The sequence below is a fragment of the Arachis hypogaea genome, chromosome 19 (assembly GCF_003086295.3).
Source record: "Arachis hypogaea cultivar Tifrunner chromosome 19, arahy.Tifrunner.gnm2.J5K5, whole genome shotgun sequence".
In the NCBI taxonomy this organism is placed as follows: Eukaryota; Viridiplantae; Streptophyta; class Magnoliopsida; order Fabales; family Fabaceae; genus Arachis; species Arachis hypogaea.
In genome coordinates, this window is record NC_092054.1 from 2032753 (window position 1) to 2051510 (window position 18758).

Sequence of the window (18758 nt, forward strand, 5' to 3'; positions counted from 1 at the left end):
TAATTAAGCATTAAGCGGAAAGCAATTTCAGTAGTTTTTTATTTTCGTATTTGTTTTTTTCTTTTTTCTTTTTTTTTTTGAAATTATATGTATTTTCTATAAGAGAAGGTTAAATTTGAGTTAATAAGACAACATTATGAGACTAATTATTTTTAATGGAGTTTTAATATACAAAACTAGAACCATCATACATAAAGCAATTAGGCATGTATAACTTGAAATATTTTCATTTAATAGGGTTTACGTTGCAACTTGCAAGCAATTATTTTTGTGTCACTTAGAATATAATAATAAATTTTCGAGGTAAATTATAAATGCCAAGGAAAAATCCAAACAACCTAGATTTAGCTTACTAAAGTTTTTTTTTTACGTTATTTAAGGATATGTTTGTACTTTCAAAAAAGTATAAATATTTTATTATATATTTTGTAAATAAAATTTACCCTTTTTTATTGGTCAACAGCAAATAATTCTAGTAAATGATTATTATAACAAAAAAAACCATAAATAGTTAAATACATTAAATCAAATACCAATTATATTAAGCATATATTAAAATTAGTTATTAATATAAAATATATATTAAAAATAAGTTAAATAATATTTATTTTAATATATAAAATATATAATAATTAATTTTAATGTCTAAATAAAATATTTGTATGAATATTATCACCTAGGTAACGAGAGTTACACTATATAACCTCCCCAAGTAAATTTACCATATGTCCGCATACCAAAATAAATAAAGAAAATAATAAATAATATAAAAAACTACCATATATCCGTGTGTAACACACTCTCCATTCTCCAAAATCATTTCCCTCTCTCCCGCCTTAATTTCATTCCATTTCCTCACTCATCCACCGTTCAAATCACTTCAAATCTAATGACACCAAATCCAACGGTCGCAAAACAGGGTACAACATAACGTTCGTAATTTTCACGCACGCCATCATTCTCTCCCCCGCTATAAAACCGCAAGCCTCGCCGCACTCGAGGTCACACTCTCTCCGTGACTTACACTCCATTTCTCTCTGTGTTCCGGCGAACGCCGCTTTACATTTTTCCGGTGAGGTAACCGGCGGAGTTAGGTTTTTTCAGGCGAGAATGGGAGAGGCTATTCTGTCGGAGCTCGCGACGGAGATAGTGATTCCGGTATGCGCCGTCGTCGGGATCGTGTTCTCACTGGTGCAGTGGTTCCTCGTTTCAAAGGTGAAGCTCACACCGCACGCAACGTCGTCTTCGAGCGGTAACAGTAACAACAACAACTCATCGAAGAGGAGGAAGGAATTAACGACCATAGCGTCGTGGTCAAGTGTGCCGACATTCAAAGCGCCATCTCCGAAGGTGAGATCTGAGCTTTTCTTACTAGAGATCTCGTTGTGTCGTCGGTTTATTTTTCTGACGTGTCGTTTTTGGAGCTGAATCTAACGTTGTGTGTTTTGTTTTGTTTTGTTTTTTTTTTGTTTTTCTTATTTGTTCGGTTGAGTAGTTGTGTTAGTAACTTTCCATATTTTTTCTACTGGTTGAAAGTAAAGAAATATTTAGTTAGAAAGAAAGAAATAAAGAGGAAGTAAATAGAAAGGAAAAAAATGAAAGAAAAAAAATTAAATAATTTTTTATTTTTTTAGATGTATTTAAAATAAAAAAAACAAAAAAAAATATTATAAAAAGATAATTTTACTCTTATATTATAAAATATATAAAAAAAATAAAAAAGTAGTATTAGAAATAAAATGAAAAACATTAATTTTTTTCATTTTCTTTTTCAATATTAAAGAAAAAAAAATTAGTTCATCCATTTTTTTCTCTAATTTTCCTCTTCAACCAAACAATAAAAAATAATCATATTATTTCCCATTTTTCTTCTTCCCTGTTCTTTCTTTCCATTTTCTACTCATACAAACACAGCATAAAGCTTTCGAGGCGTCGTCGTTTTTGTTCACACCTTCATTTCATACCCTTTGGATTTTTTCTTTCTATCTCTCCTTGGCTTCGTTTCTCTTCTCTTTCTCTTTCCACAGTGCCTTTTTCTTTTTTTTCTCTTCATTCTCTCTCTTCTGTGTCAACCCAAATTCTAGTCCTTTGCAACTGCAACCGCAACCAAACTAAACAAACCTTCGAGCTCAAACTCTTCCATTCCCTTAGTACCATTCAATCTCATCATGCCTCAAACTAACTGGGAGGCTGATAAGATGTATGATATGTTTCTCACTCTCTCTCTTTCTCTGTTTTTCTTTTTTAACATTTTCGTTTTTTTTTTTCACTGTTTCATGTTTTATCTCTACTTTTTAATTCAGTTTTGAAACATGGGTTTTTTGTCTTACAAATTATTGTGCTTTATTTTTTGTGATTTGGGGTGTTCTTTTTCGATTTGGGTTTGGTTTTGGTTTATCTGTCTCATTTTGGCTCCATTCGTATTGTATTTCGCAAATGTGTGTGAATATTTTGATGGGTATGTTAGGGTTTTCATAACCATGTGGAAGTACAAGGGTGAAATTTTTATTTTTTTTGTTCTTTAACCTGATAAAAATTGTAGCTTCTGGTTGTTGAACTCTTTCATTCTTGGCTGCATTTGGGGCTTGCTGATGATTTTTAGTTACTGGGGTTTTGTGATGTGTTCTGTGATGATATTCGATGTAAAGGTGAAAACTTTGGTTTCTCTCATGGTTGAACTGGCTCATGAAACATGCTCTTTATACTGTGTGAGATTTCAGGTTAGATGTTTACATCCATGATTACCTTGTGAAGAGGGACTTGAAGGCTTCAGCTCAGGCTTTTCAAGCTGGGAAAGTATACTCGGACCCCGTTGGTGAGCTATTTGGAAAATAAAGAAGCTAATTAATGCTTACTTTTTGTCCATTTTATTATCTTTTTACCGGCGATAGAAGTTCATTTTACTAATTTGGTTCCTTGTTTTGCGATTTCAGCTATCGATGCTCCCCGAGGATTTCTATTCGAGTGGTGGTCGGTTTTCTGGGACATATTTATTGCCAGGACTAATGAGAAGCACTCAGAGGTTGCCGCCTCATATATTGAGGTTGAATTGAAAATCGGTTTTCACTGTTTTTTGTGATTTGCATACTACTACTACGCCTAGGTCAGGTGATAATTGCTGGATATTGGTTGATGGAACAACTGAATTGAGATGGATTGGCTGTTGATTAACTTTCACTGTACCAATTCATAAGAACTTTTTTTACATTAAATTGCATGCAACTTCCAAGATTGTGCTTCCTGACCAATAAATTGTTTGATTAGCTGCTTCTAGGTGTAATGCAACTGTCTGGGGAGGTTGGGGTACTTTCTTTAGGTTCAGATTTTAATTTATTGAACACGTTCCTAGAAACATGTTAATCGTTTATCCAAGTTGTTGATCAGATGGTTAGCAGTTTGATATCATGGGTCTGGGCTCAAGTAGTTAGGAATATCAATTAGTAACAATAGCATAAATTTAAGTGATGAAGAGGGGTAGTTGAGAAAGTAGAAGCTGAGACATAGTATTCTCGTTCACAAATCATTGTATTCTCGTTCATAAATCATATACTTTGTCTTGGCATTGTTCTAAACCACACTATTTGACCCCAGACAATATTTTTCAGCATGTGATGATTTATGTACTAGAAAGGGTGGTAATTTAATGGCTTTTGACTTCTCATTTTCACCAGCATAACATAAATGGTTGCTTACAGACAACTTTGAATGCATGCGCATATTTAGGAAAAGAAAAATTGAATAGATGATTAGTAGGCTTCTTGGGTCTCTACATTTTTTATGAGGTGTTTGAACCTGGTATATCTCAACTTCTTAGTTTACTTGTTTAATAATATTTCCCATTTAGCCTTACTTCTCCATTACGTCTCTTGATTTTCCTTCCTTGAAATGAACTGTGATCAATTTATCACTTTTTCTTATTTGATAGGGAAGGTCTTTTTGAGGCTATAACTGGTTATGGCTTGGGTGGATCTTCCATGGCTCTGTTTGGGAGAGTTGGTGGTGGTATCTATACCAAGGCTGCTGATGTTGGTGCTGACCTTGTAGGAAAAGTTGAAAGAAATATCCCCGAGGATGATCCAAGAAACCCTGCTGTAAGTCACATTTCCCCCCTTTCTACTTCCTTTTCCCTGTTCTTCACAGGAAGAATTGATTGAAGGATAATGTAGTTATCTCATCAGTCCTCCCTGTATTTGCTGAAACAATTGATCCATTTTCATGATCTTATCAGGTGAATGCTGACAATGTTGGTGACAATGTTGGAGATATTGCTGGGATGGGCTCTGATCTTTTTGGCTCCTATGCCGAATCATCTTGTGCTTCCCTTGTTGTTGCTTCCATTTCCTCATTTGGAATCGACCACGACTTCACTGCTATGTTGTATCCCCTTCTTGTCAGCTCTGTGGGCATTCTCATCTGTTTGATTACTACTCTCTTTGCAACTGATTTCTTTGAGATCAAAGCCGTCAAGGAAATTGAACCAGCATTGAAAAAGCAGCTTATCATTTCTACAGCACTCATGACTATTGGAATTGCAATTATTAGTTGGCTTGCTCTCCCATCGTCCTTCACTATTTTCAACTTTGGAGCTCAGAAAAAAGTTAAGAGCTGGTACGTTAAGTTTGTTTTAATGTTTTTTTATGGGGAAAAAAATTGTTTGTTGAATTTCTTGGCCTGGTTCTGTATATACATAGTATTGGTTTAGATGATTCCATTAAAAGCTTGTGTCTCTGTTTCTTGATTATATTCTCATATTCCATTTATTTTTGTTATCTTGGATTGTTGATAACGTATTTAATAGAATTGTTTTACATGGTTGACATTTTCAGGCAGTTATTCCTATGTGTGGCCGTAGGACTCTGGGCTGGACTTATTATAGGGTTTGTCACGGAATATTATACAAGCAATGCTTACAGGTAGCTGAATGCTGAGTTTCTGACGTGCCTTACTATATTTCGTTTATAGATGTGTAATGCCCTTAACTTCCTTTTTGTGATTGACTTTCAGCCCTGTACAAGATGTTGCTGATTCCTGCCGGACTGGAGCTGCAACCAATGTCATCTTTGGCCTTGCGCTAGGATACAAGTCTGTCATTATTCCTATTTTTGCCATTGCCATAAGTATCTTCGTAAGTTTCAGTTTTGCTGCAATGTATGGAATTGCTGTGGCTGCCCTTGGAATGCTTAGTACTATTGCTACTGGATTGGCTATTGATGCCTATGGACCTATCAGTGACAATGCTGGAGGCATTGCTGAAATGGCTGGAATGAGCCATCGTATCCGCGAGAGAACTGATGCACTGGATGCTGCTGGCAACACAACTGCTGCCATTGGCAAGGTAATTTGAAGCTTTTAGAGTGGTTGCATACAATTCAGCCTATATTTTTGTTCAAATGACTATGGCGTTACATCTATGCTAAAATATAGATTAGTATCTATAGCCATGGTTAAAAAATATTCTAATGTTATTGATTACTTCTTATCCTCTGGTCATTTTCATCATGATTATGAGCCCAAAGTTACACCTGAGTTGTGTTCTGTTCTTCCATCACTAGGGATTCGCCATTGGATCTGCTGCTCTGGTATCTTTGGCCCTATTCGGTGCCTTTGTCAGCAGAGCAGGAATTTCAACTGTTGATGTCTTGACTCCCAAGGTCTTTATTGGACTCTTAGTTGGCGCCATGCTCCCCTACTGGTTCTCTGCCATGACCATGAAGAGTGTAGGAAGTGCAGCTTTGAAGATGGTTGAGGAAGTTCTCAGGCAGTTCAACACCATTCCAGGACTCATGGAGGGTCACGCCAAGCCTGATTATGCCACATGCGTCAAGATTTCCACTGATGCATCCATCAAGGATATGATTCCTCCAGGTGCCCTTGTCATGCTTACACCACTCATTGTCGGTACCTTCTTTGGTGTGGAAACTCTCTCAGGCGTTCTTGCAGGTGCTCTTGTTTCTGGTGTGCAGGTAATATCAGTTACTAAGACTGCATTATGTGAAGTTCAGTTGGAAGTATTGTGTTCCAACATTCCTGTCAAGTTTTCTGAATCTTTGTTCTTTTGAATTGTTTTTTCAGATTGCAATATCAGCATCAAACACGGGTGGTGCCTGGGATAATGCTAAGAAGTACATTGAGGTAAAGATTTTTGAACTGGAACATTTTTGAGAGTGCTTTTTTCTTTTCTTTTTTTTTTCCTATTATGGAATTGTCATTGTGTTTCTTCATTTGATGATGAAATTCGCTGTCAATTTCTTATTTCAGGCCGGTGGATCTGAGCATGCTAGGACCTTGGGACCAAAGGACCAGCATCTTCTTTTCCACTGTGTTCTCATCTTCTCTTCTTTTGCCAATGCAGGACCATCTAAAGATAGGTCCTCTAGCCACCCCCAGGATAACCACCTCCTCGTCATCATTAACTTGCCACCGTGACCTTGGTTAGTCGCTCTGATCTTAATTTGTGTCGTGATTGTATAATGTATAACTGATTTGTTCATTCAATATTCAATTTTTCATAGATAAGTAGTGTTAGATTTTAATCTATGAATTGAAGTCCTGAGATTTTTGTACAATTTGTTTACTTTCATAACTTTGAGATGATGGTTATACTGCTTTTTGTGGTATTGAAATCATCCCTGCTTGTATTTATCTAGCTGTAGAAATTCTGCGAATTGAATCACTTTTGCATTGTTTGTGTATTCTATGAATTGAATTTGCAAGACCATTCCTGCTTGTACTACATTTTGTAATCACGTAGATTTGAGGACTGGACATTTGTTCTTATTAGGTTAGAAAATTGTTTTTTAGGTGTATATACTTCTAAACAGTAATGAAGTGGCTTTCTTTGTGATTCTGTTTTAGGTTAGCTTTGTTTTGGTTTATGATTGGTTTATGGAAGGGAACAAGTTTTTTTTTTTTTTTTTTTAATTTAAAGAAAAAGAAAAAAGCAGTATGAGTATTTTTTTATTATCAAAATTTTTCAATTTTTGTATACTAGATTATTAATTAATACTACATTTCTTGCAAGGTTTATTGAAAGGATTCAATAATGTTTTGGAAGGACAAGATAGCAGAAAGTGAAATCTACCTATAATATTGGTTCTCACTATTGGTCTTCTAAAGTAATAGTATTATAGAATAATTATTATTTGCTTAATGTTTGACTAATGTTATCTCTATCTGTTGTATTAAACTTTTTTTCAGTTCCTTGAAAAAAAACTGAAGGACAAGATGGCGCTGAGTTTCAGGTTAGTTTGTCTAAACTTATCTTTTTTATTTTAGAATTGTGTTTAGTTCGTTTGTATATAATGTGTCTTAATTCATGCAAATTTAATATATGTATATAAAAAAATGTTGTCGTAATTGTTTGTGAAATTTTGTTTTATCAAGGGGTAAGTATTGTTTTGATTCCTAATGTTGGGATGAGAATCGAAACCGTCCCTCATCTAATTTTCGATTTGGAATTGTCCTTACGATTTTTTTCGTATTAAAATCATCTTTATAATTTTTTTCGGACAAAAATACCCTTTCCTATTACTGGCACATTTACTTCCACCACTAACACCAACACCACCACCACCAAGAATAACATGAACAATACAAATTCAACAAATTAGGAGTCAGGAATTCAACAAATAAACACAAATTCAACAAATTCAAAAACTAAATCAACACAAGTAGAAACAGAAAGCAGAAAATTCAACAAGAAGCACAAATTCAACGATGGAGAAGCAGAAGCAGTGACTCAAGCACAAAGCTGAAAATTCAACAAGAAAGAGAAGCAAAAGCAGAAAATTAAAGCACAAAGCCAAATCAATAGAGAAGTACAGTCAAATCAGAAATTCAAAGCACAAAGAAGCAGATGCAAGCGGCGTTGCAGGACCACCGGCAGCTTGTGGGCGGCGGAGCGACGGCGACTAGGTAGATCAGCATGCATCAACGGCGGCGACGCACTTGACAGATGGGTAGATCGGTAGCTTGGGCTCCCCTTCCCGGAGATGCACTCCACCGTGGCGGCAGAAGCGGCTGGGTAGATCGGCGGTGGCAGGAGCAAGCATGAACGGCAGCGACGCACTCCATAGATGGGTAGATCGGCAGCTTGGGCTCTCCTTCCCGGCGACGCACTCTGTTCGTGGTTCTGGCGGCGCCGGCTATGGCAATGGGATCCCCTCCTTCCCGCGTTTCCTTCCCCCAACCCCTAACCCCAACAAAAATGCGTTTCCTTTGCCCCTTCCCCTAAAACGCGTTCTTTTTTTATTTTTTTTTTTAAATTTTATATTATTTTTATTAAAATATGGGTACTTTAGGAATAAAAAAATTAATAAAAAAGGACGATTTTAATACGTAGAAAAACATTAAAGACGATTCTAAATCGAAAATTAGATGAAGGACGGTTTCGATTCTTACCTCTCAACATTAGGGACCAAAACAATACTCCCTTTTTATTAAATATATTGGATGTTAGAAGTTGCTGTTGCTAATAAATAAGGATTGGAATTTTATATTTTGAATTGTAAGTATGAAATTGATCTACATGCAAGATTAAGATTAGATAAAGACTAATATCATTTTATTTGAAAATTTAGGACCAAAAACCTAAAATGGATTTGACACAAATGGACACCATCAATTTCTAATTTGATGAGTACTAACAAGACAAACATGCTGTTGAGCTTTTTTTAATAACTTTGTACAAAGATTTGGATTTTTATGAGTTACACTATTTCTATATAAAGAGGTAAGATTCAAAATGAAAAATTCTAAAGTCCAACTCCTTGCATATTTACACCTTATAAACATTAAAAGGAATCATCTCGCATGTTAAAAGATCCATCTCTATTAATTCAAATTTTTCAGTTTCAATTTTCTTTCACATTCTATACGATTTCTGTACGGTTTACGGGATATTTTTCTATAACTGCCGTCTGTCCATGATAATTTTCACCTATTTTTTATAATAAAATTTTTCCCGTATTTCGTGGATGATTTTACTTTTACGGCCAACTATCAAAATAATGTGGTTATTCTTAGATGCTCTAGTTGGACCACGGTACATAACACCTATATAATAAAATAAAATAAAATTTAGTATCATAAAAATACGAAATAAATTTTATATAATATTATACTTACAGGTTTTAAACTATTAAATTCAGGTGTAGCAATGATGTCAGCAACAACTGGTTGAGTCTCCAATGTGTCTCATATACTCTTTACAGATTGAAAAGTATAAAACTTATATTCAGGTTACATAAATAAATATAACATATAAGAATTAAAAAAAATAAAAAAAATATATTACCAGTTAAACTTAATTTATTTTATTATAATAAATAAAAAATTCTATTAAATTAATAATAATATCTCATTAAATTATACTTTTCTATTGATTGTATTTAGTTGCTTTCTGCCAACAAATAGACAATTTTCTCAGTTATACATCTATTGTCCAATGCATAATAAAGAGCATGACGAGCATTTAATGCAAAACCTCCATGTGGACTAAGAGAAAATCCACATACCAACCTCGAAACTAGAGTTCTCCTTACTCTCTCGTATTCTTCATTCCTCAAAAAATTGTTAATCATAAATTGTTAATCATGTCTGTGGAGAGATGGTGATTTCTTTTTATTCATTGAGTTTATCTTTTAAATTAAAGGTAGCATCTATAAGACCAGCAACCGACATAGCCCAACAAATATCTAAATAAAAAATTTTTTAGCACTCAATAAATTATTTATTGATTTTTTATAAAATAATTTATTGAATGCTAAATAATTTTTTTAATTTAGGAATTTGTTGTGCTACGTCGGTAGCAGGTCTTATAGAGATTACCTTTAATATAAAAGATAAATTCAATGATCAAGAAGAAATCACTATCTCTCCACACATTAACAATTTTTTGAGGGACAAAGAACATGAGATGGGGAGTTTTGCATTAAGTGATCGTCATCCTCTCTATTGAACGTTGGACAATAGATGTGTAACTGAAAGAAGCTGTCCATTTGTAGATAGAAAGCAACCAAATATAATCAATAGAAAGGTATAATTTAGTGGAATATTATTATTAATTTAATAAAATTTTTTATTCATTATAGTAAAATAAATTGAGTTTAACTGGTAATATATTTTTTTTCTTTTTTTCTTAATTCTTATATGTTATATTTATTTATAGAGCTTAAATATAAGTTTCGCACTTTTCAATCTGTAAGGAGTACATAGGACACATTTGAGACTCAACCAGTTATTGCTGATATCGTTGCTACACCTGAATTTAATGGTTTAAGACCGGTAAGTATAATATTTATATAAAATTTATTTTGTATTTTTATTATTCTAAATTTTATTTTATTTTATTACATAGGATGTTATGTACCGTGGTTCAGTTAAAACAGATGAGATTCTGAAAATAAAGAATAATCACATTGTTTTGGTAGTTGGTCGTGAAAGTAAAATCATCCACGGAAGATGAGAAGAATATTTTATAATAAAAAATAGCTGGGGATTATCATGAGTAAACGGCGGCTATGGGAAAATACCCCCGTAAATCATGTAGAAACAGTACAGAATGTGGAAGAAAATTGAAGCTGGAAGATTTGAGTTAATAGAGATGATCTTTTAACACGCGAGGTGATTTCTTTTAATGTTTATTAGGTATAAGTATGCAAGGAGTTGGGTTTTAGAATTTTTTATTTTGAATCCTACTTCTTTATATAGACATAGTGTAACTCATAAAAATCTAAATCTTATGCACAATGTTTTTAAAAAATTCAACAGTATATTTGTCTTATTTGTACTCATTAAATTAGGAATTGATGGTGTCCTTTTGTGCCAAATCCATTTTAGAATTTTGGTCCTAAATTTAAAAAAAAAAATTATATTAGCTTCTATTTAATTTTGTATGTAGGCCAATTTCATACTTACAATTCAAAATATAAAATTCCAAATTAGATAGAAACTAATATCATTTTATTTGAAAATTTAGGACCAAATGTCTAAAATGAATTTGACACAAATGGACACTATCAATTCCTAATTTGATGAGAACTAACAAGACAAACATGTTGTTGAGTTTTTTTTAATAACATTGTACAAGATTTGGATCTTTATGAGTTACATGATGTCTATATAAAGAGATAGGATCCAAAATGAAAAATTCTAAAACCCAACTCCTTGCATACTTACACCGTATAAACATTAAAAGGAATCATCCCGCGTGTCAAAAGATATCTATCTCTATTAACTCAAATCTTCCAGCCCTAATTTTCTTCCACATTCTATACGGTTTACGGGATATTTTCCTATAGCCGCTGTCTGTACATGATGATCTCCAACTATTTTTTATAATAAAATATTCTTTCCTTCTTTCGTGGATGATTTTACTTTTACGGCCAACTACCAAAACGTGGTTATATCCTCAGAATCTTAGCTGTTCTAGCTAGACCACGGTACATAACACCCTATGTAATAAAATAAAATAAAATTTAGTATCATAAAAATACAAAATAAATTTTATATAAATATTATACTTACAGGTCTTAAACCATTAAATTCAGGTGTAGCAATGATGTTAGAAACAACTGGTTGAGTTTCCAATGTGTTCCATATACTCTTTACAGATTGAAAAGTACAAAACTTATATTCAGGCCGCAGAAATAAATTTAACATATAAGAATTAAAAAAGAAAAAGAAGTAAAAAAAAATTACCCGTTACAATTTATTTTACTATAATGAATAAAAAATTTTATTAAATTAATAATAATATCTCAATAAATTATATCTTTCTATTGATTGCTTTTTGCCTACAAATGGACAGTTTCTTTCAGTTATACATCCATAGTCCAACGCCCAATAGAGAACATGACAAGCACTTGATGCAAAACCCCTCATCTCATCATGTGGACCAAGAGAAAATCTACAGACCAAATTCGGAACTAGAGCTTTCCTTACTTTCTCATATTTTTCATCCCTAAAAAAATTGCTAATCATGTCTTGTGGAGAGATGGTGATTTTTTCTTGGTCATTGAGTTTATCTTTTAGATTAAAAGTAGCTTCTATAAGACCAGCAACCGATATAGCCCTATAAATTTCTAAATTAAAAAAATTATTTAGCATTTAATAAATTATTTATTCAATAAATAATTTTAATTCATTGAATAAATTATTTATTCAATAAATTATTTATTGATTTTTCATTAAATAATTTATTAAGTGCTAAATAATTTTTTTAATTTAGGAATTTGTTGGACTATGTCGGTTGCTGGTTTTATAGAGGCTATTTTTAATCTAAAAGATAAACTCAATGACCAAGAAAAAATTACCATCTCTCCACAAGACATGATTAACAATTTTTTGAAGGATGAATAATATGAGAAAGTAAGGAAAGCTCCAGTTCCGGAGTTGGTTTGTTGATTTCTTCTTGGTCCACTTGATGAGATGGGGGCTTTTGCATTAAGTGCTCGTCATACTTTCTATTGGGCGTTGGATAATAGATGTGTAACTGAAAGTAGCTGCATTTGTAGGCAGAAAGCAACCAAATACAATCAATAGAAAGGTATAATTTAATGAGATATTATTATTAATTTAGTTGAATTTTTTATTCATTATAGTAAAATAAATTGAGTTAACTGGTAATATTTTTTTTCTTTTTTAATTCTTATATGTTATATTTATTTTTACAGCTTGAATATAAGTTTCGCATTTTTCAATCTGTAAGGAGTACATGAGACTCAACCAGTTGTTGCTGACATCATTGCTACACTTGAATTTAATAATTTAAGACCTGTAAGTATAATATTTATATAAAATTTATTTCGTATTTTTATGGTACTAAATTTTATTTTATTTTTTTACATGTGGTGTTATGTACCGTGGTCCAGTTAAGGCAGCTGAGATTCTGAGAATAGAAAATAACCACATTGTTTTGGACCGTATAGAATGTGGAATAAAATTGAAACTGAAAAATTTGAGTGAATAGAGATGGATCTTTTGTCACGCGGATGATTTCTTTTAATGTTTATGAGGTGTAAGTATACAAGGAGTTGGGTTTTAAAATTTTTTATTTTGAATCCTGCCTCTTTATATAGAAATAGTGTAACTCATAAAAATCCAAATCTTATACACAATGTTATTAAAAAAATTCAACAGTATTACGTCTTGTTAATGCTCGTCAAATTAGGAATTGACGGTGTCCATTTGTGTCAAATCCATTTTAGACTTTTGGTTCTAAATTTTTCAAAAAAGTTGTATTAGCTTCTATCTAATTTTAATTTTGTAGGTAGGTCAATTTCATATTTACAATTCAAAATATGAAATTCCAAACCTTGCTTATTGGCAACTTCTAACATTCTAACATCCAACATATTTAATAAAATAAAATTTTACAAACAATTATGACAACATTTTCTTATATACATATATTAAATTTGTGTGAGTTAAGACATATTATTTACAAAGGAACTGAACATAATTCTAAAACAAAAGAGATAAATTTAAACCAAATTGAAATTCAGCTATCTTGTCCTTTAGTTTTTTTTAAGGAACTGCAAAAAAGTTTAATACAACAGATAGAGATAACATTAGTCAAACATTAAGCAAATAATAATTATTGTATAATACTATTACTTTAGAAGTCCAATACTGTGATCCAATATTATAGGTAGATTTTACTTTGTGCTATCTTGTCCTTTCAAAACATTACTGAATCCTTTCAATAAACCTTGTAAGAAATGTAGTATTAATAACAATTGTCTCTTTAAACTAGTATACAAAAGTTGAAAAATTTTGGTAATAAAAAAAAAATACTCATACGACTTCTTTTTTTTTCTTTTTCTTTAAATTAAAAAAAAACTTGTTCCCTTCCATAAACCAAAACAAAGCTAACTTAAAACAGAATCTCATAGAAGGCCACTTCATTACTGTTTAGTAGTATATACTCCTAAATGAACAATTTTCTAGCCTAATAAGAACAAATTTCCCGTCCTCAAATTTACGTGACTACAAATCGTAGTATTTTTTGAATTCTACAAAATGTAGTGCAAGTAGGGATGGTCTGGCATATTCAATTCATAGAATACATAAACAATGCAAAAGTAATTCAATTTGCAAATTTCTATAGCTAGATAAATGCAAGCAGGAGTGATTTCAATACCACAAATTGCAAAATAACCATCATCTCAAAGTTATGAAAGTAAAAAAATTATACAAAAATCTCAGGACTTCAATTCATAGATTAAAATTTAACACGACTTGTCTATGAAAAATTGAATATTAAATGAACAAATTAGTTATACATTATGCAATTACGACACAAATTAAGATCAGGGCAACTAACTAAGGTCACGGTGGCAAGTTAACGATGACGAGGAGGTGGTTGTCCTGGCGGCGGCTAGAAGACCTATTTTCAGATGGTCCTGCATTGGCAAAAGAAGAGAAGATGAGAACACAGTAGAAAAGAAGATGCTGGTCCTGTGTTGGCTAAACGGCAACTCACCTAGCTTACAAACGCCGATGTCGTGCTCGGCGTGCTGGTCCTGCGATTTGCGATGGGAGAAGATGAGTGGCTACTAACTTCAGCTTGCGACGGCAACTCATGCGACGGCAACTCACCCAACTCATGGTGGCTACCATGGCAACAACGAGGTGGTGGTCCTGGCGCGGGCGACGGAGTAGCAGCTCGAGCTGAGAAGATGATGGTTTCCTAAATCGAGAAAATGTGCAAATGGTATAAGTAGATAATTGAACCCTAATTTAATTTGGCAAAGGGTACACTTGGAATTAGCAAATTTGAATGTGGGTATTTTGGACAGAGTTGTAGTCATTTTATGTAAAAAAATATTAGAGTTGATAGTTAAATTGGTTTTTGAAAGATAAGCCATTTTTTAAAATCGTCCATAAATTAATTTTTTAATCAAATTAGTCCTCGAATAATTCAAAATCAATCGCGATGGTCCTTTTGTCAGTGGATTAACAGATTTTGTTAACATTTGGCCACGTGGATCGTGCTAACAATGACATTAAAACGATGCCATTTTGATTATTATAAGTCCTTGTTTCAAACATGACGTCGTTTAGTATTTAGTGGAGCTTCATCTCCTTCCATTTACAGCTTCACTCATTCACTCTCTATTCTTTAACCACTCAGAACGAAGAAAGAAGGTGACGAAGCTCCGGTCAAAGGGAAGAAGACAGTGCTATCATCGGCGACGCAGTGAGTAGTGCGAATGCGTTCGTTGTGCGTGAGAGGCTACCATCGCACTGTCATGGAAGGCATTATCATCTGCGAGAGAGATAATCAATGATTCCTTCAATGGGTTTCAAGTTGGTTTTTTTTTGCTGGTGCCTGGTGGTAATGTTAGGGTTTTGATTGATTCTCTTTCTTATTTGGTTAATTTGTTACAAGTTGATTAAAATTTGTGTGCTCTGTTTTTTATTTTTTTTGGTTTGTCATTCGGTATTTTTTTAAAATCCAAGTGACGATAGATTGCATTGTGATGACCAAAGAAATAATACTACTATACCATGATTAATTCGCTATGTTGGTTAATTTTAATCCATGGATATGTGGAGTAATTTGATCAATTTGGCTATGCTCATCAAGTATAAAGCTTTTGTACAAGGTTAGGGAAACAAATCAATTATCATAAACAATGCATGTGGGTAATACTAATTTATCAAGAAACATGATTTTAGCCGATGACAACACCTCTGTCCTTCCAATGATCGTTGATTCTTTGTCTTCTCTCTCTGTTTCTCTTGACTGGGAGGAGAAGACCGAGCCTGGGACGCCCAAGCAACGGTGGCCTAGAGAGTGAGCCACTCAAGCGCAGTCGCAGTCGGTGAAGCGTTGCCGATGAAGGGGTGCCTCCGATGTTTCTACGATCGACGATTCTTCCTCTTCTCTGTATTTGTTTCGTCTGTTTTGAGGGAAGAGTAATGAGGGCTGAGGAAGTAAGAAACGACATCATTTTAAGCATAACCCACTGTTACCACAAACGGTGTCGTTTCACTTCACGCTACACGTGAAACAACGTTAATGGAATGGGTTAAACAGTTAACGGAAGGACAAACGCGACTTATGTTATATCTTTCAGGGACTAATTTGATTAAAAAAATCATTGTGGGATGAAAATGACAATCGCGTGATATTTTGAGGACCAATTTGACAATTAACCCAAAAATATTAATTTAGACCGGTTTATTCGGTCTAACTTGGACAAAATTAATATGGTTTAACTAAGAGAAAGTATGAGGAGTCAATGTAATTAGTGTACAATGTATACCACAAAAGTATTTTTGAAATCAATATTAAATGATAATTAAATTAATTAATTACAAAATTATTTTCAATTTTAAATACAAAGCAAATAAGGATTTCAAACAGTTACGAACACCTCCAACTGGTCTCCCTCTCCATCCTCTCTCATCGGTGCCGCTAAAATCGACGGGATCGCCGGCGCGAAAAGCGCTTCGCTGAAGACCAAGCTGTACCCTAATCCCAGCGAGGAGCTTTCGAAGAGTGAGACGAACTCGTATGCGATGCGGTTTCCAAGATCGGACTTGATGAATCCCTTAAGAAGCCAACCTCCGTGTAAGAAGCCACTCTCCCTCTCTTTCTTCACTCACTCTCTCTCGTTTTTTTATTTCATTTTTTGAATTTTTAGTTACTGGAATGATGGTTCCTTGGAGCAAGTTGTGGTAAAAGAAGGATCATCATCATCAAGTACAAGTAGTAGTATCATAACAACGAAGAAGACACCCTCAAAAAATAAAGATAATAATAAACACCAAGCGGCATCAGCAGCATCACAATTCTCATACACCTTTGTATAATTCATCATCGTCGGTGGCAACAACTACTTTCAAGAAACCAAGAATATCAGACTTGTCATTATTAAACCAACAAGACTTTGTAGCAGGAAAGTTCATGAATTTCTCCACTTTTTTAAGACCTTCAATGCTTCGTTAGAATAATTCTATTTCACCACTTTTTCATCTACAAGCTTGGCGAAGAAGAAGGCGAGGTAGACGAGTCACAGAATTGGGTCGCCAAAGTCTGAGAACCCCGCAGTGAATGGAAGGGTTTTAGTGAGGATGGAGACGCCGAGTCCGAGGATGGCGGGTCGGCACGAAACGACGATAGGCATGATGGCGGCGACAGCAGCGTCAACGGAGAAGCGATCAGAAGATCGATGCTGGATGCGCAAAGGGATGCTGGGAGACAGTATGCAGTGGAAGTTTTATGTATGCATGTAGATGTTTATTTTTCATGTAAATGAGATATTTTATTGTATTTAATGTTCAATTTAAGATGGTCATTTTAGTAGGTATGCGAATGGTTATTTTAATTTTTATGTAGATGATTATTTTGACTGGATTGGGTTTAGTTATATATAATTAAAATATGTTGGATGTTCAATTCATAAGGTCTACGGATGATTATTTTTATTCTTAAGTGGATGGTTATTTTTACTATGGGTGAGTGGCGTGTGGCAAGCCAAGCAGCAAATCGCCGGTTGAAAAAGAAGAGGGTATTGGAGTCAAATATTTTGGTAAATTAGGATTTTGGATAGTTATTTTTTTGAAATAATTAATTGAATTTTTAAAAATTTGAAATTTAAAATTGGGGGATTTGAAATTTGAAATTTGATGTGAAATAACTGAATGAGAGTTTTTGAATTTAGAATAATCTGTAGAGGAGTTTTTATTATTTATCTCTATTGGATTAAATAACTAGCCCATTGTATACATTGTCAAGATTTTTCATTAGCTCATTAGTGGAATTCTTGATGAAAATGCTCTCTACATCGTTATGATTTTGAGTTACGGGTTCTGAAAACATTGTTTAAGTGGCTAAAGCAAGTTACAAATTCCATAAAAAATATTTTTTGTCGGTTTCATGGTTTAGTTGCTAGATGTAGATGATGATCCTTAGTTGATAAATCTAATGGCTTCTTAAGAATATGTGCTTTTTTTTATCCAGAGAACATTGGAAGCCAAAAAACAGGCAGATTAAAGTCCACATGATGCTTCCAACGAGCCTTAGGTAAATATTGCAAGTTTGTTTTTCTTTTTGTTTCTTTTTCTAAGATTTAATTTTTGTATTTTTAGGAATACACGCTGATGCTCTATTCTTAATGATTACTCGATTTTAAAGTTCTCCGTAGCAATTAGTGCGTCCATCATTGATGCAATTAGTATGGAGACATCACTTGGAAGATACGGCATTAGGGATATTTTTTGTTTAGTTTGTGTATAATTTTATATTACATGAATTTTGTTCTTTTGTTTCCAACTTACCAAGTGACTACAAGAAAGAGTATGTTAAACAACAATGTTAAAAGAATGAAGTTAATTTTGAGGGTGTTTGGAACTTTTAATAAGTTAGAGTTTAATAGAATGTTTGAGAGATTTTCCTTTCATCAAACGTGTTGTGCGAGATGAAGTTCGTGACCAATTAAGTTTCAACCTAACAAAACCAAGTCATTAATCATATATTAGTCATTCGACACCAATCAAAACAACAATAAATAAACAAACTGATATATAGGTAACAATAAATAAATAAACAATAAATTACTAAATTAGATAACACCTAGACTTTTTAATTTAAAATTGTGAGGAATCTTGTAATATTTAATTTCAATAATTATTTAAAACAAATAAAGAAATTCAGGGTAAATTTTATCATATCAACATTTTAGTTTTCTTAACAGAATAAACTAAAATTAAGAATAAATTGCACTGAAACCAAGATTTTTTATTAG

General features: G+C 33.2%; 1 protein-coding gene across 8 annotated transcripts; it reads left to right on the forward strand.

Moving 5' to 3' along the window:
- The first annotated feature begins 1000 nt into the window (after positions 1–1000).
- LOC112775484 (pyrophosphate-energized vacuolar membrane proton pump) lies at positions 1001–18416 on the forward strand. 8 transcript variants are annotated; one of them, XR_011877163.1, is made up of 13 exons: positions 1001–1350; positions 2721–2815; positions 2934–3043; positions 3926–4091; positions 4229–4608; positions 4827–4913; positions 5005–5335; positions 5553–5963; positions 6073–6132; positions 6259–6431; positions 7198–7241; positions 17975–18037; positions 18103–18416. XR_011877163.1 is itself a non-coding variant. In XM_029295482.2 (12 exons), the coding sequence occupies exons 3-10, from the start codon at positions 2940–2942 to the stop codon at positions 6424–6426; spliced, it is 1707 nt and encodes a 568-aa protein (XP_029151315.1). In that variant the 5' UTR covers positions 1001–1350; positions 2721–2815; positions 2934–2939; the 3' UTR covers positions 6427–6431; positions 7198–7241; positions 17975–18416. The 8 variants fall into 8 exon arrangements, 6 of the variants coding, with proteins under 6 accessions (XP_029151315.1, XP_029151316.1, XP_072083189.1 ...); XR_011877164.1 differs by having other exon boundaries at positions 6353–6431; XM_029295482.2 differs by having other exon boundaries at positions 17975–18416.
- The last annotated feature ends 342 nt before the right edge of the window (positions 18417–18758 follow it).